The sequence below is a fragment of the Spea bombifrons genome, chromosome 1 (genome assembly GCF_027358695.1).
Source record: "Spea bombifrons isolate aSpeBom1 chromosome 1, aSpeBom1.2.pri, whole genome shotgun sequence".
Classification (NCBI taxonomy): domain Eukaryota; kingdom Metazoa; phylum Chordata; class Amphibia; order Anura; family Pelobatidae; genus Spea; species Spea bombifrons.
In genome coordinates this window covers 99,379,089-99,399,585 of record NC_071087.1, presented here as the reverse complement: position 1 = coordinate 99,399,585, position 20,497 = coordinate 99,379,089, and the positions used below count along the sequence as shown (strand labels likewise).

The window sequence follows — 20,497 nt, the reverse complement described above, 5'->3', positions numbered from 1 at the left end:
GAAAATCAGCCACGTGACAGGAAGATCTACATTACATCATCTCTGAAAGAGTTAATCTGCCAAGGAAAGAAAACAAGGGTTAAAAGCAGTCTTGCTTGGGTTAAAAACAAACAATCTTGTTTTTTATGAAACATATTGTCCTGAATAATAGTTTTAAACTGGTAATCTCTAAATAAATCACCAATGCCCCAATCCTTAACTTGGAATAAGGCAAGCTCTTGAATAGTAGCGAAAATAAGCCGTTTTAACCTCCTAAGCTGCTATGAGGTTAGGGACCCAGACATCAGAGCAGCAGTATCTGGATTCATGCTCATTCAGCTGCTGCATCTAATTTGATTTTGAATTAGAAAGCAGCTAACAACAGAGTGGCAACCTGTGTAAAATACCAGTGTCCTCCAAACAGCTAATTGATCTACAAAAATACGCTCTACCAAAATATGCTAATTGTAAATGTAGTGAAGAAAAAAAAAAGTTACTGTCATAATTACTTACTTATGTTTTTTCTATTTTTATGCTTTTGATAGGAAATCTAATAAGAAAGTAAATATATTATTGCTGTGTCCAGAGAATGCATGATTATATTCCATATGTATATGAGGATATCTCAGAATTGTAATAGGTAAATGCAGAAGGTTTAGGGAGCGACACAGAATCCTTATAAATGACAATTACTAACATCAAAGTATCTAAATATTATACCACACAGCTACAACAATACCTTTGATATTGACTTTACAAGGTAACAATTGCAACTTGCATATATCACATAATGGTGTAAATAATACAAATGCAGTCAATTTTGAAATAAATAATTCAGGTCAGCACTTATCTGTTTTCCCTTTGGACAAGGAAAACATCCATAACTCATGCGGGATCGAAAGCCCAAACATCTTAATCTTAATTAGGTCCACTCACTTGCATCACTTCGATTGCATATCTTCTAGATATTCATTTATTTTAACCCCAGAGAATGACTCTATGATAAAATTAACACATTTGACATAGTAGAGCCAGTGGGTAGCTTACCACCCATGAAATTAATCTAGGTACTGTCTGTGCTAAGGTGGGTTCGTACTCATGGTATATGTAGCTCAGCAAAAGTTGGAGAGCTACTTGTTGGCTATCCCTGTAGCAAGGGAAAATGAATTGGGTCTGTCGTAGAAGGCAGTGGACAGTTTGGGCGAGGGGCATAAAAGTAAGCAAACTCCACAGCTTTCTTGACAACACCACAATGGGAAGCACTGCTGGTCTAAGGACACACATAGTGTTACTATCCACATGGAGACAGATAGTGGACAGTCACAATGCAGGCTTGGTGGGTGGCCCAATGTCATCTTCCTCTGGATCTGGTCACACATCCGAAAATTAAGTAGGATTCCAGATGGCTTTGCTAAAAATACAGAGTAGCTGTAATACCACAGGGTTAGGTCTATAAGAAGCAATGTACAAACCATATTGTGTTTTTCCCAAATATAGTCCAACCTGGCTAATTTAAAATTCTACCTCATTTTCCCTTGGTATAGTGTCCAAATACTGGACTACCACTGGCCACAGCAAAAGAAAGACCCTAGTTATATGTTGTACTGCTGGATGTAATAGGGTTACAAGAAGTATAACTGAATGTATCCAACTCCAGGACACAAAGAGCAAAACTACCAGTTCTGCCAAGTGCCTGAACAATGAGAGGCTACAATGCTTTATTTATAGAAAGCTCACATGTAATTTGCTGTAATTACTAATTAACTTCAGCCTTTAATGACGTTAGAGAGACTAGCAATTTTCTCGTCCAGCAAAAATCATCTCCTTTCATCAATTGTTTTGTTTAGTGAATTAAAGTGTTGCAAATACTCAGAATGAAATTTAAGTACCAGTGAACTAAAAAAATCCTTAATCTTCTAAGATGGTATGTTTCCCAAGAATTCAAAAGGGGCAAAAGTACACATCTGATGCTTAAGATAATTCACAGCAATAGACATTGGCAGGGCACGAAGTAAGAAGGGGCCCCCCAACACAAAATTAACATATAAATACAGGTTTTAGAAGAAAGCACATACAAACACTTTTAACTCATTGTATGTCGGAGGGTTGGGAAACAAGATTTCACAAATCTTTTGCCATGCCATGCTTTTCACAATCCTGTGACGCTCAAAAAATTAATATTCATGAACAGGAACAATAAGATTAAATGAACATTGATAACAAGGCATGGTGGTCATCTGATTCCTAGAGGTCCTGATCAATTTTCCCTTTTGTCTGCCATATAACCAACATCTAGGGTATAACAACAGAATATAGATAACGGTTTTACTAGAAATATTATGCACACAGAAATAATAATATAATTACTTTAGCTCTCGTGGTGGAGATACCCTGTTTTGGTATCTCTCTATTGAATAAAAATCACAGATTATACCAGGGGAAGGATATTTTATGTTCTCAGCCTGCAGTTTTTTTTTCTTTTCTATGCCTCCATCATCGAATGGTGCAAGCCGGCAGATCAGCTTTTAAGTGTTGGCTGATGGATCATCTTTCTGAGGAGGTGTGGGTAGTAGAATTGATGTCATATATTTCACGTAGAAATGGCCAGATGATCCTTTTAAAGCCAACAGGGTCTTTTTAATTTTCTAGTCTTATTCTTGCAAAAATGGAATTCACTTTACCAGGATCACAGACTCGCTGGTCACTTAATTAGGTACACCTGTTCAATTGCTTGTTAACACAAATAGCTAATCAGCCAATCACATGGCAGCAACTCAATGCATTTAGGCATGTAGACGTGGTAAAGACAACTTGCTGAAGTTCAAACCGAGTATCAGAATGGGGAAGGGGATTTAAGTGACTTTGAGCGTGGAATGTTTGTTGGTGCCAGATGGGCTGGTCTGAGTATTTCAGAAACTGCTGATATTCTGGGATTTTTATGCACAACCATCTCTAGGGTTTACAGAGAATGGTCTGAAAAAGAGAAAATATCCAGCGAGCGGGAGTTGTGTGGACGAAAATGCCTTGTTGATCGAGGTCAGAGGAGAAATGGGCAGACTGGTTTGAGAGACAGAAAGGCAACAGTAACTCAAATAACCACTCGTTAGAACCAAGGAATGCACAATACTATCTCTGAATCCACATGTCAAACCTTGAAGCAAATGGGCTGCAGCAACAGAAGACCACACCGAGTGCCACTCCTGTCAGCTAAGAACAGGAAACTGAAGCTACATTTTGCACAGGCTCACCAAAATTGGACAACGGAAGACTGGAAGAACGTTGTCTGGTCTGAGGAGTGTCAATTCCACCTGCGACATTCAGATGGCAGGGTCAGACCTTGGCATGAACAACATGAAAGCATGAATCCATCCTGCCTTGTATCAACGGTACAAGCCGGTGGTGGCATAATGGTGTGGGGGACACAAGCTCAAATCATCTCAAACTGGTTTCTTGAACATGACAATGAGTTCACTGTACTCCAATGGCATCCACAGTCACCCGATCTCAATCCAATAGAGCACCTTTGGGATGTGGAGGAGATTTGCAGAAAATGCGTGATACCATCATGTCCATTTGGTCCAAATCTCTGAGGAATGTTTCCAGCACCTTGTAGAATGTATGCCACGAAGAATGCAGTTTTTTTTTTGTTTTTTTTTAAAGAGGAAGAGAGAGAGGGAGCCGAGTGGTTTTCACTTACCAAGTTGTCAGTACCCGCTCTGCGCCCCTCTCTCTCCTCTGCGAGCCCTCTAAGCTCGGTCTCGGAGCCGGCTTGTAATGCTGAGCGCCGAAAGATGACATCATTTCCAGCACTCGGCATTACAAGCCGGCACCGAGACCGAGCAGGGAGATTTGCCGCAGGACTGCTGAACGGTAAGTACAAAGGGGGGGATAGGGTAGATAATAGGGAGGGAGGGAGAGGAAGGGTAGATAATAGGGAGGGAGGGAGAGGAAGGGTAGATAATAGGGAGGGAGGGAGGGAGGGAGGGAGAGGAAGGGTAGATAATGGGGGGGCGGCATTTTAAACTTCGTCCCAGGAGGCATAATGCCTTGGGCCGGCCCTGCCGGTACTCGCAAGGTGTACCTAATAAAGTGGCGAGTAAGTGTATGTTTCCTGTATCCCGAGGATATTAGTTTTTGTCATCAAGGTGTCACAAGACCATTAAAGTATCTAGAAAGCCTATCTAGAATTCAATGATCTCTTATGGAAGAAAATTACTCTGTTTGAGACCCATATTCCTTTTCTCCACTTTGTTTTATTAATGTGCCTCTGTTCTAGAATATTTGGTGTATACAACTTTATAAAAGAGCTTGAAAAAAACACCTAAAACAAAAAAATACCCAAAAATACTTGTTTGGCACTTTGATGCAACTTCATGTTGGCTTTGAAAACTAGGCCACAACTTTCCAATAAAAAGACTGGTCATTATTATAATAAAAAGTGCCAAATATTTTTCCTTCAACAAATGCTCTTTATATAGTGAGTTATATAGAATTTTATGCAAAGTGCAATTCCACGGTGGTAAAAGTAGATCAAACCAGCAGGAAAATTTCACCAGTTGCTATGGTAATTGCACCACTTCCACTGCTTTCCACTAGAACGGTAATATATTCTGCCAGCCAGCCTGCTAGAGAATATAAAAATAAAAAGATTTTATACCGACATTTGTCCGAGTTATATATTCCATACAATGCATTGTGGGATGACAAATGGTTCATTATCTATATGCAGTGTGTGCAGAATATGGCACCTTTAGGCCAACAAAATTGAAAACACATTTTTGGAAATATTTTTAAATCAAGAGTTAGAATTCTGTCTGTGGCTGACTTAAGGAAAGACAATTGAGACTAACAGTAGCTCTCAGTGCAGAGAATCTTACGCCCCACATTAAAATATCTATCGATTTGATTTTAATGATTTTAACGGAGTAGCCATGACTGGTTTGAAATGCGGGCAGAGCAGGAAATGCTCTGCTGCTGCATAACATTTTTGTTAAATCTATCTTAGGAAGTAACTGTTGTTCAGTGGAGGTAGCCATGTATTATTCCATGCCCAGTTTTCAATGAGTAACATAACGTATCTAGGTGGACGATTATAGGTTTGTATGTCCGGAAGGCTGAGGCCTACTAAATTTGTGGGCTGATGGAGCATCCTTGGTCATATGCCTTGCCAAATAACCTTATAAATGTTTGCCTGTAGGGAAGCTTTATTCTTCTTTAACCATGGAATAGGAGTAACCCTCATTTTTAGCCATGCCTCTCCTGTAACCACTTACAATGTGAAAGGGAGCAGAAGCAATAGAAATAAGAATGTATCATAAAATTGTCCTATTTTTTCACAGGCACAAAGCCCTATTTTACATTTATTTGACATATTTTGGGCACACAATTTCAGATGCCCATATTGTAACGTTAAGACGACAAATGCAATTACTCTGTGTTGGTTTGGGGAATTAAATTATTAGGTTTGCACACCATAGATCCAACCACCTGTTCTTTTCCAAATGTATCCAGTCTCACTCTTGTCCACCTTGTTCCAAACCTACCCAAGATCTTTAATTCATTCCTCTCCTGTGGATCATTGACATCCCCCCTCAAACATGCCACCATAACTCTAATCTCGAAAAAGCCATCCTTGGACCCTACTAGTATGTCAAACTAACGCCCCATCCGACTACTTCCTCTCGTCCCCAACCTCCTTGAACAGCTTTCTTTATTCCAACTCTTTCCATGACTCTTTCCAATCTAGATTCTTCTCTCAACAATATACTGAGATCAATCATAGCTAAATCCAAAATGTTTATGCTTCTGGACCTGACTTTCTACAACAGGGACCACAAGGGGGGAGTCGGAGGTCCTGTCCCGTGCCAAAGCCACATCCTCTTCGGGAAACAGAAGATGGTGCAATGGTACTGCTGCTGAGAAGCTCAAGCCTGCCCCTCACCTTGTAGTGCTGGGGACAATTGCCCCCCTTGCCTCATTGAAGTTAAACTGTTAGTCAATAAGGAACGATTCAGACTCCCCATATACTTTAACAGTGTTCTCTACACTGAATTCCTGAAATTATTATAAAGGACACTATTCACTAAAGGGAGAATTGACAGGGAGTTTGAAGAACAGTTGTGGTTTCAGATCTTTACTTAACTACACATTATGAAGGACCATCCGCGTTAGGTTTCTGCTGCAGGAAGAGCTTGGCTGGCCCAGTATAATGTATATACACTGAACCATATATTAGGGACGGCTCAGCTGCTGGGGAATCATGTTAGTGTCGGCCCTTTACTATGTATAACATAGTCAGAGAGTTGAAACCTCAATCCCATAAATTTAGTGTCATCGCGGCATTAACTCACAGACACAGCGCTGTAATGAGCAAGTGGGTGATATGTCAAAACATAAAATTCAATAGCTTATAAGAACAATTGGCCCCACCTAGTCTGCTCATGTTTCCTTATGTAAAGATCCAAACCTTTATCAGACCTTGGCCTCATCTTAGATTCACGATAGCCTTATGCCTATTCCCATGTTTGTTTAAATTCCTTTACTGTATTAGCCCCTAACACTTCTGCTGAGAGACTGTGCCACTTATCCACCACCCTCTCCATGAAGTAAAACTTGCATTCATTACACCTAAGCTGCAAACTCTCTAGTGTTAACATTGTTATCTTATTGAATACACTGAATTCAGACACACACACTGCTATAAATTCCATGTAGATGTCTATTAGAATCAGCTGTTCTTCTCACATAGACTCAGTCTCACTCGTCTGCCAAATATCTACCCCAGTGAATGCTGTGTAAGAGGCCACATAATCTTCTCTTGGTTATCTGCAATACTCGGAGACCCTCATTATCATACTATGCTGTTCAAAGACACGGCCCCCGAGACCTTTATTATCATGCAATTCAAGGACACATCACGCAGCCTGTCAGTGCACAGTGCAGGGTATACAAACAGCCCATCATCAGACAATCAAGCAAGTCCACCAGGTCACATCCGACAGTGTAAAGCCAACCCCCCGACAACAATGCACACACGCCCCGTGCTGTCATTGTGCCCAACACACACTGTAGCGCCATCACATACCATCATGTGCCCCCACGCAAGACCATTAGTACCAGCCGCACACATCCTTTCTCGATGTGCGATAGAACACGTGCGGTGAGCCTTCCTTCTCATCGTAGAATGCGCAACACATCAGCGGGCTTTGGGGATTCCCGGATCGGGTAATCCACGCCACGGCCGGATCACAGAGATCCCGTGCATGTGTGCGGGAGCCGGGGAGAGCTCGGGGGCGCCGCCTGCCGCTCCAGATCCTCATCTTCACGCCGCCTGCTGCAAATCCAGCTGCCACCGCTGCTATAAGAGGAGCGTTTGTGGAGTCGCCTCCAACTGCACGTCTCTCCCTCTCCACCCCCCCGACAAGGATCTGTGCATGTCATCCAAACAGCACCTTCCCATCCATCCTGGGATCAAGTAGCTCTCCGCGGTGGATTTATTTCTGGGGCTCCACGGAACGTGTCAATTAAAAAGGGATCTCTATCTTCCTTAAAGGGGAAATCGGCAGACTGCTATCCGGAATTACAAAGGGAGGGTGGTGTTTCCCTGACACCCTCGATTCATGTGTGCGCCCTCCTCCTCCTCCTCCAGCTGGCGTCCAGGAGGGTTGGGTGCTGCGGGGTGCAGAGAGATGAACAGGTCCTGTTCTCGGGGGGTTGTGCTGTTGCTACTGGTTATTGCATGCTGTCTGCGCCCGGAGCTCGGCTGGGTTCACGGTGAGTATCCAGACCTATATTTCATGTCTCCATTCTCCAACACTGTCCCGATGTCTGCTACTAACATTTAACCCCTCTGCGGAGAGGGAGAGACAATGAAGCTCATTACTTTATGGGGAATAGAAACTAATTGCCTTTATGTGCGCCCATAGGTAACTGTGTATCGGCTCTTATCTATTTAAATTGGACGGCGAATGCAATTGGCATTTTTCCCTTTTCTACCAGCAGATCGTTCACGCATTACCTGTTAGGGAAGGGGTTAAATATTCCTAGTCCTTCCCCTGCTACAGACACGCTGTGGCTTTCTGGCTACTAATTATATTATGCTTTGATTGCGGTGTTGTCTTCTGATCTTAATCTTACCCCCCCCCCCGCACACCCTTTCAGTCCCGTTATTGGTGTCAGTTTAAATGTCCAAGCAGCCTACTGTAATACACTGCACTATTGTGTATGTCTACTAAGTAATCATTTGCCGCTCTAGACAGCCCTGCTTGTCTGTCCTGGTAATCACAGGCCAAATCACAGTGAAACCGGTGCATGTAAGGGTTAACAAGCTGTATGTGCAAGAAGAGTCCCGTTTCGAAGGGTCACTGCCTCCTTTATCCCTTTTGCTTTTTATTTCCTGTTAAATGGCTTTATTGCACACAGTGCTGTATAATGGGCAGGGAAATACGATCTATGTTTCTATTTTTGATCCATGCATCTTGCACATGGTATGGGAAAGTTTAAGTGTGGAGTGGAGTTTGTGTGTAATGGTGACAGCCTCTAGTAACCCTTCACCGCCTTTCTATGGGTTGAATGTCATTTCCCTTGACCCCTGTAAGTGACTTGGAATGACACTTAAGGCTTGAAGTCATTGAAACTTCCTTTATCTGAAACACCTGTGCTAGGTGTTGTTAAACCCATAAATGACTCCTCTAGCAAATTGCTAAGTAGCTTTGTCTTGTAAAAACAAACCTTTTCTAGAGTCCTTTTCATTCATAAAGTCAGATTCTGATTGAATTGGAAGCTCTAGTACTAATCACACAGTAAACTAGGGTTCCCTTAATGTGAAAGTAGTTAAATTTCAAGCTATATACATTAGTTGCTATTTTGTTTAAAATATATGGGCATACTGGCGAAAAAGGCATAATTTCTTATTTGTATGTTTGCAATACAGCACAGGAAATAGCCACCAATAGAATCATGGTGTGATTAAAAGTATGAAGTCGCTTTAAGATTCCAGGGTATTGTCTTTTAAAGGTCCATAGGCTTTTAGATACAAAGGCCCGATATTTTCTACTAAAAACTTTGGCTCTTAATTGTGTAATGTCAGCCTTGCTTCCTTACTGGAGGTCACTGGCTAAATAATGAAATCTGTTGCAATTTTTTTTTTTTTGGGGGGGGGTTAACCTTGTGAAGGGGGCTGCAAAGTTTACCTAAAAGCACCTTTGACAGGAAATGGTTAATGCAAACCTTTTTTACCGTAACATTTGGGTTTTTGGTTTTACACCGGGTATTCTAGAGTTACAGGTGCAGTAATCCCTTTTTTCTTTCCTGATCCTTGTGGAGAAGGTGGCCTAGAGTGCACCTGCTGTCAGCCTGAGCTGTGACTCAGTACTGTATTTTGCCTGCGTGTTAATATTGGACAAGATCTTGTGACTAAATGTTAAGCATAGTAACATTAAGTTGAACTGCAGGTAACAGAACAGCTGCTAACTCGAAGGCTTAGCATTTCAGATAAGACGCACATGAAGGCTGTGGTGACTTTGCTACTTGGAAAGGTCATTTAGTGAATCCACCGTAGTTTTGGATTGACTGCAATCTAGGTTTGCCTACAAACATGCTCGGATCTAGAGGAATGATCTGACAGTCGCTGCTGTACTGGAGTTCCTGGTCCACATGACTTATCTGCTCAGTGTACAGGATTTACTGTATTGTCTTTCCACCCTAGGCTACCATCTTTTATGGCACTCCATGACCAGGTTTACAAGAGGGTTGGATTATCCATTTGCTAAACATGGATCAGGGTGGCAATTGTCACTACTATATTTTCTGGTTGTACTACAGATGCCTTACTACAACTAATACTTTGTTCTCCTCTTCAATAACACTTGTGGTAGGATTAGCAAATGGTATTCTTGGCATTTGTTAAGTGGTAATTCGAATTGATAAGATTAGGCTAACTCTAATGCAAGTTCCAAGCCAACATCTCCAAATAGATTAGAATTCAACTAGGCTTCTCTGTGGACCCTGTTCAATAAGTGATCTGGTTTATACATCTCTGTTGCAGGCATTGTTGTAATCGGTCCATGGACAAAGTGGCTAAAGAGGCAAAAAATGATCATTGTTAAGCTAGTGTCCACATGCCTACCCAGAATCCCTTGAGGTTGCGTCAGAATTACAGGATTTGTGGGAACAGCATCTCTTCTGCCTCATCTGGTTGGTGTAGATTGTTTAATAATGCCTCTGCTACCCCCTTCATTTTAAGGGGTTTTCTATCCCCTTAACCCACCCAGAGGTGCAGTAATGTCAAATAGGTGCTAGCTCCACGATGCAGAATAGTCTCAGACGCTTATCTCTGGTGAGAAGACTGATTTTCAAAAGGGATCTCCCGCTATACTTTAAGGAAACATTGTATGTAAGTATTGCAAACAAATTGTATAAACAGTAATTATATAATTTGTTTCATGTGAGTCCATGATTGAGTATGAAAAGCTAGTTCTCATGACCTGGCAACCTCTTGGCTATCAGAACATTGTGCTATCATTGCATCACATGTGACCAAGGGTTCTGCGTAATTGCTTATAATATGGAGAATGTTTTTGGACATCTTTGGGAAAGGCACTTTGAATTCCTGATTCTGATGTCCACTCAGACCTGTACTGCCGGCAGCAGAAGCTTGACTTAAGTGAGCAATGGCTGTGCTGCTTGGAAATTGCAAAAACCTGCTTGCCATACAATGATATATGGCTTTGTGCTAATGGCTAATCTTCTGACACCGCCACTGGCCACATAGCTATAGATAGACTGGGCAGGCTACTGTAACTGGGAGGTAGGCAAACATCAATATGCAGTATTTCACCATGTGGGGCAGGAAAACTTATTTGGTGGATTTGCCTGGGGTCCTAGAGGGTCTTAATCCTCTGTAGCCATATTGTATGGAGGTATGCCACTGACATCCTTGTGTGTTCCTTCTAGTGTGGCACTATCCTTAAAGTTGCTTTTTACCAAGGGATTGGGTAAATTCCAATCAGAGCCTGGGATTATTACAGCCCTAAATGGGAGCGACGCGTTTGTTTTCTTGGCCATGATGTGCCTAACGAAGTTAATGAGATATATAGCTTTTTTTGTGTACTTTTGCCACAAAAATACCCTGTTCACTTACCAGTGCCTGATAGTGGACGTTCCTGCTCTAATGGCATGAATACCGGGCAGCTTTCCTTATGGCTACCAGAGGAAGGTGAGGGTGGAATAGTGATGCTTGCATGTGTTATGGTGTGTAAAATGGTTACTGGGACGGAGGCTGGGGCTGCTAGGCTTTATCTGCCCCCCCCCTTGTTCACATACAACATAAATTGTTTACTGTAGTGAACTGTAAAATGTAGGACGAGTGACACCACTACATCTACAATTTAAAGGACTGGGATATATTTAGAATCCACTGGGCCCAGGAGTAAATGTTTGAGCCTTCTGTTGGTTCTCCTACCAGGGACAGAAAATCTCATCCAGATCTTAACCAAGGCCTGTCGGTAAAGAATTTGTGTATTCTCTTGGCACAGAATACTTGACGTTACCGACTCCACAACTAGAACTACTACACGTCGTCCCAACCGCTACTAGAGTAGACTGGTCATTGCGATTGCAAAAGGTCAGTCTACAGCAGCTGTAAAACATGAGACTTAAAGCAGGTCACAAGAACTTTCTGTACTTTTATTTATAAAGATTGTGACATTGCAAACAAGCTAAAAGTACCCTTAAATTTCAATAAACCGATGTTTGTGACATGGAAGCGAGCCATGTTCATTGGTTATAGAAGGTAATACATTGCTTTTCAGAGTAAATAATGTACAAACATGTTAATGCATTTGGTTCAAAAGGTTTATGTGAACACTATACTATAGATGGGGACGTCTTTGGCTTCTGACATAATCTCATTTGACATTATTTTAATTCTCCACCCCTGGGCACTAGTAGAGAAGTTAAAATGCCACACAAGGGGTGCATCTAACTAAATGGTATACACTATCTAAAAATGACACAGGGCTAGAGAAATAATAATAATAAAAAATAACTCGGCAATCAGTGTTTGGGCCCTATAAAAGGCTGCCACTATAAGAATATTCAGTTTTAGTGGCAAGGCAATGCAAACAATTGCCATGCTTTGACTGAGGCAAATTTTAGTCTGTCGGTAGAAGCCCAAGGGTTATAGCCCTAGAGATCCTTTTGTAGGCCACTAGATAAGGAATGAAATTGAGGGTTGTAAACCTTGAGGTTTATGAACAGCTAGTGTTTATACTGTGTATGTGATTTAAATGTAATTGTACATTGTTTTGAGTACCTATTATGCCAGTATAGATGTAAAGCAGATCTAATGCCAATCTTGTACACAGTGCTATTCTTCCATTAGAATGGCTTCGTGCTTCCTTGTGATGTCGTCACAGCTGGATGATATTATTCAACTTTTGTAACACTTTGGTAAGCATTTGGTTTCTCAAGAGGCTTGATGATGTCTAATCACCAATGCTTTATCTAAATGTCCTGAGGCTAAAGGCTGTAGGGTAAACGGATTTGGGCCTGTGTAGTTTGACTCTTGCTTTATTAGTGCAGGGAATATTTGGAGAGCTTTCATTGATGAAAGTGCTCTTCACGAGATATCACTGCCAGAACACATGTAACATTCTTCACTAGTTTCACATACTTTTGTGTAATCTAACAAGATGCGTCACTGGAGCCCTGACAGTTGTGCATAGATTGTTTGACATTTACATGTTATCACATCATTTATACTTTGGCACCCACTTATGGCATTAACTATTTCAGTGTGGCCATCAAACTTGATGAAACCCACCCTCACTGATTAAAGCTATGTGTTCTGTAGGACCTACACTAGTAAGCTTCTCCGTTAGCAGAAGTATCTGACGTTAGACTGTCCCTTTAACTATCACACAAAACAAAAACCAGTACAGATTAGCAACCCCCCCCCCCCCCCCCCCCCGTTGAGTCCGCTACTGCCAAGGATTGGATAGTATTGATGCTATAGATGGTAACTCAGACATTGCAACCTTGTTTCCATTACGTCAAGATTTTACTTGCCTTTCATAAAGAAGTCACTGCGTGGTTCTGATTGAAGTATTGGGAGGCTATATATGATGCATACTACACAATTATTGCTGAATTTCAAAAGCACGATCCCAGCTGTTAACAGAACACAATGTTTAAGACTTCTTGACTTTTAAGATAATTGAACTGAAATTACACAGTATTGTGTAAGGCTTTATAGAAAAATAACCCCCCCCCCCCTTCCATGTTATCTGCATCTGTTTGCCTTTCTGTGAGTATGACTATGTACTAGGGTTTAGGTACATGACTCTCTGGCTTCAGATGAGGACAGGTTTTTTTTTTTCACGTTTGGTTTTTGACCCTAGTGTGCACAAGGAGTGGGGTACTAGTTTACTATGCCCCCTTTCCTTTGTTGGTCATCTAACTCTGCCACACTATTCTAAACCCCCCCCCCCCCATCTATTCATATTAACTCATCTCTTCCAAAATATACTGCTGAATGTTGGGACACTGAGGCTCCAATGTAGAGGACATTGATTAGATTATGCTGGAACTGCAGACCTTGGATACATCTCGGCTTCCACGAGACTAACTTTTAACCGGATATCCACAATAATTATACAGCCGGCCACACAAAGAACAAGCTGTAGTTTAAAAGCTTGTTAAAAACAAACTAAAATGTGTGACGGCAACAGTTCCCCTTAAGAGCAAAAAGGCAGTCAAGTGCAACATTCATAGTTTACCCAGTCTTAAACGCTCTGCTCTTCAACGAAATCTGCAAGCTGATTAAATGTTCCTTTATGCTGTTTAGGTTCAACACTGCATCTTACACATATAAATTATAGAATCTGAGGTCCTATAGACTGTTTAGTAACTTAAAAAAGATAATATTGTGAGGGAAACACTATCTATATGTGAAGGCTCTAGCTGCATTAGGCCATGTTGGGGAAGGGGGGGCCTCAACTCTTCCGGAGTCTGTCACACTAATTTACTTATTCAAAAGACCCTTTCTTATAGCTGGCACATTGTCATCTTTACCAAGCTCTTTAGCCAAGTCACATTTTTCAGTTCTTAAAACTTTTGTGCTTTGAAAGCTGAGAAAAGGCTTAAACCACTTGAAGCCTAGCAAACTGGAACACACATGAAATGTGCTCCCATATATCTTTTTAAGAGAATGTAACTGCTGGCGGTTTTGAGATACCAGACATAGGCAAGGTTAAAACAAACTTTAGGAGGTGGATTTTATTTTTTCTTTCCTTATGTTAAGTGTGAAAATTGCTTATATCCAGAAAGTGTTTACCCAACCTCCCATCTACTGCTAGTATCTGACATTATGGGGGTATGTGATGCTAGGTCTTGCATCGCGTGTTTCCTTCCAGATCTTCTGCACAAATGAAGTGTCCTTTCTAATTTGCATCAATAGCAGCTGAATTCCTTAAATACTATATGGTGATGGCTTGGTACACCAGCTGTTTAGCTAAATGTTAGTCGTCTGGCAATGGATGAAAGATCCAGATACTGACAAACAGCTGTATTGCACATACCATTTGCTGAAAAATGTAAATGTCGGATCACCGAGGAAGCAAACTACTAGATGCCATTCAGCTACCTGTACGCTGCCAATAAATGATTAGGGGGAAGTGCCATGGATTCTCCCACCTCTTCAAACCACATTGAGAATCTTTAATGCTAATGAACTCCTACATGTACAGTCCATTATTTCAGACTCAATAGGTGGTTCAGTCTTAATCACCCACTCGGACACTTTTTTATATTGTATGCCACATACAGCATGATTAAAAAAAATGCACTATTTTTTTTAAAGCTATGGTATTTTGCAACTAGTACTAGAGTAAAAAATAAAAAAAGTTATGCTTCATACGGTATGTTGCATGATGAGTAACTACATGTGACTTCTTGTACACTAAAACTTTATGAATGGAGTAATTAGACCTTTAACAAAGAAATATGAAGTGCCAAGCAGTCTCCTGATATGGCTGGAATCTGGCCTTGATCCAGGCCTTGCGCTGCCAAGCACAGACGTAGGCTTGAGTCTGAGCAATAGTCTCTGCACAGATGGCTCAAGGTCTGTCCAGCCTGCAGCGTCTTTGCACACAGTCCTTGTTTCTCGCATACAGATCTTACTTGAAGAGCCGTTCTTCTGCGGAGGGGGGGGGAAAGGTGAAGCAGGACAACTGGTTTCTTGATTTCATGAAATTTACTTGACTTTATGCTTCTACATAACTGACCCTGTGGTGTGAATTAATGAGAGGTGATGGGACTATTTAAAAAGCCTAAAAGCTGCATTTCACATCTGTTCCCAACTGTTATGCCAGTGAGTGTGCCTTGCATGCCTGCAATGCAGATTGTAATCCTTGAATGTGTCTGGGAGTGCATTGTGGGTATCCCACTAATAACTATCCAACAATGTGAAGGGGTTGTCTTGGCCTGTAGCAAGAAGTATGTTGTGGACTGGCAATGCAAGAATTGCATGTCTAGCATGCATTCCCCCACCCAATGTGCAGATGAAAGTAATGCTAATATGCTGGCTCATTAAGCTTCTCAAATATCACCTGTACTTTACAATAAGACTAGTTAGGGAGGGACCTTACATATACTATATGGACAAAAGAACTGGGACACCTAGCCATTAAACCAACAGGGACTTCTATGACCTTGTGTTCTGAAAACATGGCCATTAATATGTAGTATCAACAGCTTCCACTCTTCCAGGAAAAATTTCCACAGGACTTGAGTGTCTCTGTGGGTTTTTTCCCATCCAGTAGAGCATTTGTGAGGTCAGGCACTGATGTTGGACGAGAAGGTCTGGATCACAATCTCCTTTCTGGTTCATCCCAAAGGTTTGGTGATGGGGCTCTGTGCGGCCCAGTCAAGTTCTTCCACACCAAACATTAAGATGTCCCTTCACTGGTAAGTAAGGGGCTGTGTCCAACCCATGAAAAAAACCCTTATCATTATCCCTCTTCCGCCGAACATTACAGTTGGCACAATGCAGGCAGGTAACCTCCTGGCATCTGTCAAACCCAGAGTTGCCAAACAGAAGTGTTCGTTGCTCCGCAGAACGCGCGTACTCTTCTCCAGAGTCCAGTGGCGGTGTGCTTTACACCGATCTCTGATGCTTGGCATTGTACTTGGTGATGTGAGACTTGCATGCAGCTGCTCAGCCATGGAAACCCATTCCATGAAGCTCCCGCCGCACAGTTTGTTCTGATATTAATGCCAGTGGAAGTTTGGAACGCTCCAGCTATGGAATCGTTAGTGTGGCTGCTTTTATGTACCGTGTGCCTCAGTGTTTTGCTTTGGCTGTGTTGCTGCTGTTCCAAAATGCTTCCACTTTCCAATAATACCACTTACAGGTGACCATGTAACTTCATCCCTGCTAGATATTCCACAAACTGACTTCTTGCAAAGATGTAGTGGCCTCGCCGAATTTGGAACCACCCAACGGACAGTCCCGCAATGGGACGTTAAGTCCTGGGCAGCCTCACACATTTTCTGTTTTTGTTTCTGTTTTGATGCGGAGGAGAGAGGGGCCTAGCAACCGCTCGGCGCCCCTCAGTCTCCTCCACGAGGCCTCTACCTCCGTCGCGGTGCCAGCGTTTCATGCTGAACGACGGAATATGATGTCATATTCCAGCGCTGAGCAGTCAAGCAGTGTGCGCTGCGGCAGAGCAGGAAGACAGAAGCTCCCGCCGCAGGACTTCAAGGTGAGTGAACTACAAAGGGGGAAGAGGGTAGATAGTGAGGAGGCAGAAGGCGTAGAAAGTGATGAGGGAGGGTAGTAAGAATAGTGAAATAAGTTAAGTGTGAATGAGTTTGAATTAATGTGTGGATGTATAGTTGTGGAAAGCCAGGGCTGGCTTTGCGGTGTGTAACCTGTGAGCTATGCCTGTAATTTAGGGGGTTTTTATCTATCCCTTTTTAATGGTCTGTTTTTATGTGAATTCCAATTTATCTATACCTGCAATGCTGTGTTTTTGTTATTCTGTAGAGCCGTATCGTCTATGCTATGTTTCCATACATTATTTATGTATACCTGCAAATACAGGGTTTGTATGTCTTATTCAGCTGATCAATATCTGCAATGCTGTTTCCATGTATTTATTTGATCCATACCCTCAGTGCTGAGTTTACATGTGTTTTCCAGTTGATTTATACCTGCAATGCTATGTTTCCATTTATTAATGTATACCTGCAAATACAGGATTTGTATGTCTGATTCGGTTTATTTGATCTATACTCTCAGTGCTGAGTTTACAAGTGAATTTCAATTGATCTATACATGCAAAGCTGGGTTTGTGTTAATGTGTTGTTTTATACCAGCTATAGGCAGCAGGGTCTAATATTTATAAATGTAAATGTATAATGTGGGTAGCAGGGGGTAATATTTATATATGTAAATGTAAATGTATAATGTGGGTAGCAGGGGGTAATATTAAAGAAACTGCCAGTTTAGCTGCTATTTTGAAAGTAGACTTCAATCATTTTCTTGAAAGAGATGAGTACTAATTATGTAGTTAAAAATGCATGTCTAACGCGTATATGTGATTGGGCCATCACATAAATTGGTAATAAAGTGAGGGGCTTTCTGGGGGCCATTAATACAAATAGTGCTGACTGGAGGCAATCATACAAGGGTGTGGGGGCACCACATTAATCAATACTAAAAGGGTGCTGGCTGAGGCATCAATACACAAGGGGCAAAACACTAAGGGGGTATAAACGACAATGCAGTGTGGAAAATCCATCCTGATGTATGTCTGTCACAGATCATGTCCTGCTTTGTGTGTGTGATATTACTTTTGTTAGTCCAATAACAAAAGTATCATTCCATAGCATATTACTTTTTGCTAGATGTATAATATCTCTATTCAGTCATATGATTTAATGGTGGAAATTATTAATGCCCCCCAGCTTTGACTGTGGTATCTTATGTGCCCCCACTATATATTGTTTCTAGAGTCGCCACTGCAAAGATGGCATCTTATCACAGTAACTCGCTTAAATTCAGAACAACCCAAATATTTCATAAATATTTGTAAATGCAGAATGCATGGCTAGATTTTATATACCTGTGGCAATGAGTCTGAAACACTGGATTTCAATAATTAAGGTGTGTCCTAATACTTATGTCCATGTAGTGTATCTATGGCTCTAAACACCTACAGCCTGAAGAGAATGCAAGAAAGTCAATGTCTACTATTTTCTTTTTAGAAGTGTGTAGTTTTGAGTAAAATTGGTTCTCTACACTTCCCTTGTCAAATTCCCAGATATTTGTGAGGGAATAATCCCTTTGACTCTTGTGTTTATCATGTGAGTGATTTACCTTTTTGACAATTTAATGTTGCTTATCTTCTCTATTACGACTTTGACACATGAGCCAAAATTTCTAAATATTTAGACTGCCATAAAATCCAACAGAAGACCATAAAGTATAATACAAAATTGTGTTATCTTATCGTCATTCTACCATGCGATGGGGTTCAGATGACATTTCACCTTAGTAACCTGCTGTGAATTTGTTGTACAGGAGGAACTGCATCGTGTTTCTCCTAAGAAGGGTTGACTTATCTACTTGATTGCAAGTTGAAGGGGAGAAATGTGCAAAAGGGTTAATGTTCGAATCTGAAACCCAACGCCTCATAGACAAAAGCCTGACACATTCACATTGTACCCAAGGTTGGCTGAAGTGGGCCATTTTCCTCATCCGTACTGTATATATATACATGCCTAACTAATTGCCAATGGCATATAAACTTAGTGACCTAGTGACACATGGTGTCATCACATGGCGCTGCATCCTTTCTTGGTTGGCTTTTGCACATTAGTTCACTGGCCCTCACCTAGCAATCATACGGCTTGCATAACCACCTAACTTCTACATAAATTGCGGTATCTTACCCAACTGCAGGAAGAATTCAGAAACAATTACCCCCAAGTCCCTTTCCTCAGATGTTGCGTTTAAGACTATCAAATATTGGCAATAGTAGCCAGAGAAGGTATAGTGCCTATATACTATTAAGATTTACCTGCTGTCAAGTGCATCTGTGTTCCAGAAGGCATTTCAGTGATGTACCACCAAGAAAAAAAAAGTTGCAGGGAGATTTTTCTTTCTCTCGACGCAACTAACTTCGAAACACTTCTAGAATCTTGGGAAGAGGGAGATCTAGAGCTCTCTGTGCTCTGGGGGGGGGGCATCTTTACATGAGTAAGCATTGACCATGGCTGGTGGGGAGTATAGTATACATTAACTTTCTCTTATGTGAGATGTGTTCAGGAAAACCTCTCCAGCAATTCTGGGAATAGGGGGGGTTGTTATGTTTTCTGCTGCCTCACAAATGCAAATTGATCTTGCGGGGTTTTTTTTTTTTTTTTTTTTTTTGTTTTTTTTTAATAGTTTGTCATAGTATTTACACTGATACAGTAGTTTAACATTTTTTGTGCTATCTTTTTCTCTCCCCAAACTAGGGACAAGGACACTGTGTGAAGAGTCCCAGTTTCAGTGTGGTAACGGACGCTGTATTACTTCACTGTGGAAGTGTGATGGTGATGAAGACTGTGCAGATGGGAGTGATGAAAGCTCTTGTCGTAAGTGCTGGTCCAGCAGGCTCATTTTTACGGGAAGTAACTTCAAGTCAGATATAGATAGATATTTCAAATACCCTTCTACATGGTCATAAGAGACGTAGTTCCTAAAATGTTAGGGCTATATCCTTTGGGAGGCAGACTGAGTGTTAGTATCTGCAAAACTGTTTACAGATCTCAATCATCTGCAATGCTCTAATTCTAAAGGCAACCATGCAAACATTATCAGATCTCAGAATATTTGAGGACACTCTACAGCCTAAAATCTCTAATTCTGTTTGACCACTAGATGAAAGGTACTGCAGTTAGAGTTGTAGCCAAAGCACCAAGCGGGATGTACGGCATAGCCATATACTAGAGAGCCTGTACTATGTACTACATTTGTAGAAACGTTTCAATTTGCTTCCCTATCTGACAACGACATTGTGGTGAGGTTGCTTGGCTAACCTGACTTGTTGACTCATTTAATGTTTGTAAAGTTTTTGTTTGGTGTAGGTTAAACATTCTTTCCTTGCATTAATGTTCATAATCACACCCTCCCGTCATGTGGGGTTTACCAGTGAGGTCTATTAATCACACCATAAACTCTCTCAAACAGTAAAAAAAACATGTACAGAGTCGGACTTTGTCTGCTCTAGCGGTCAATGTGTTCCTAGCCGATGGGAGTGTGATGGAGACCCTGACTGCGAGGATGGATCAGACGAAACTCCAGAGCTATGCCGTAAGTTGAACAGAAGTCCATTCTCGTGTATAAGTATCCTTAACAATTGCTTGTTCATGTCTAATACACCCGAGAATCTCTTTAGTGCTGCCTTTTTATAAGACCCCAAACGCTCTAAATGCTGAAGGATTTTGGAGGCCTGCATACCTCTTCTGT

The 20,497-nt window shown here is 41.4% G+C and overlaps 1 protein-coding gene across 1 annotated transcript in view; it reads left to right on the top strand.

Annotated features, from left to right (window-relative positions):
• The first annotated feature begins 7,380 nt into the window (after positions 1-7,380).
• VLDLR (very low density lipoprotein receptor) overlaps positions 7,381-20,497 on the top strand; it is a 31,894-nt gene continuing 18,777 nt past the window's right edge. The window contains exons 1-3 of the mRNA XM_053466200.1: positions 7,381-7,752; positions 19,504-19,623; positions 20,219-20,341. Of these exons, the coding sequence (XP_053322175.1) occupies positions 7,599-7,752; positions 19,504-19,623; positions 20,219-20,341 (397 nt within the window). The 5' untranslated portion in view covers positions 7,381-7,598. The remainder of the gene's footprint in view (positions 7,753-19,503; positions 19,624-20,218; positions 20,342-20,497) is intronic.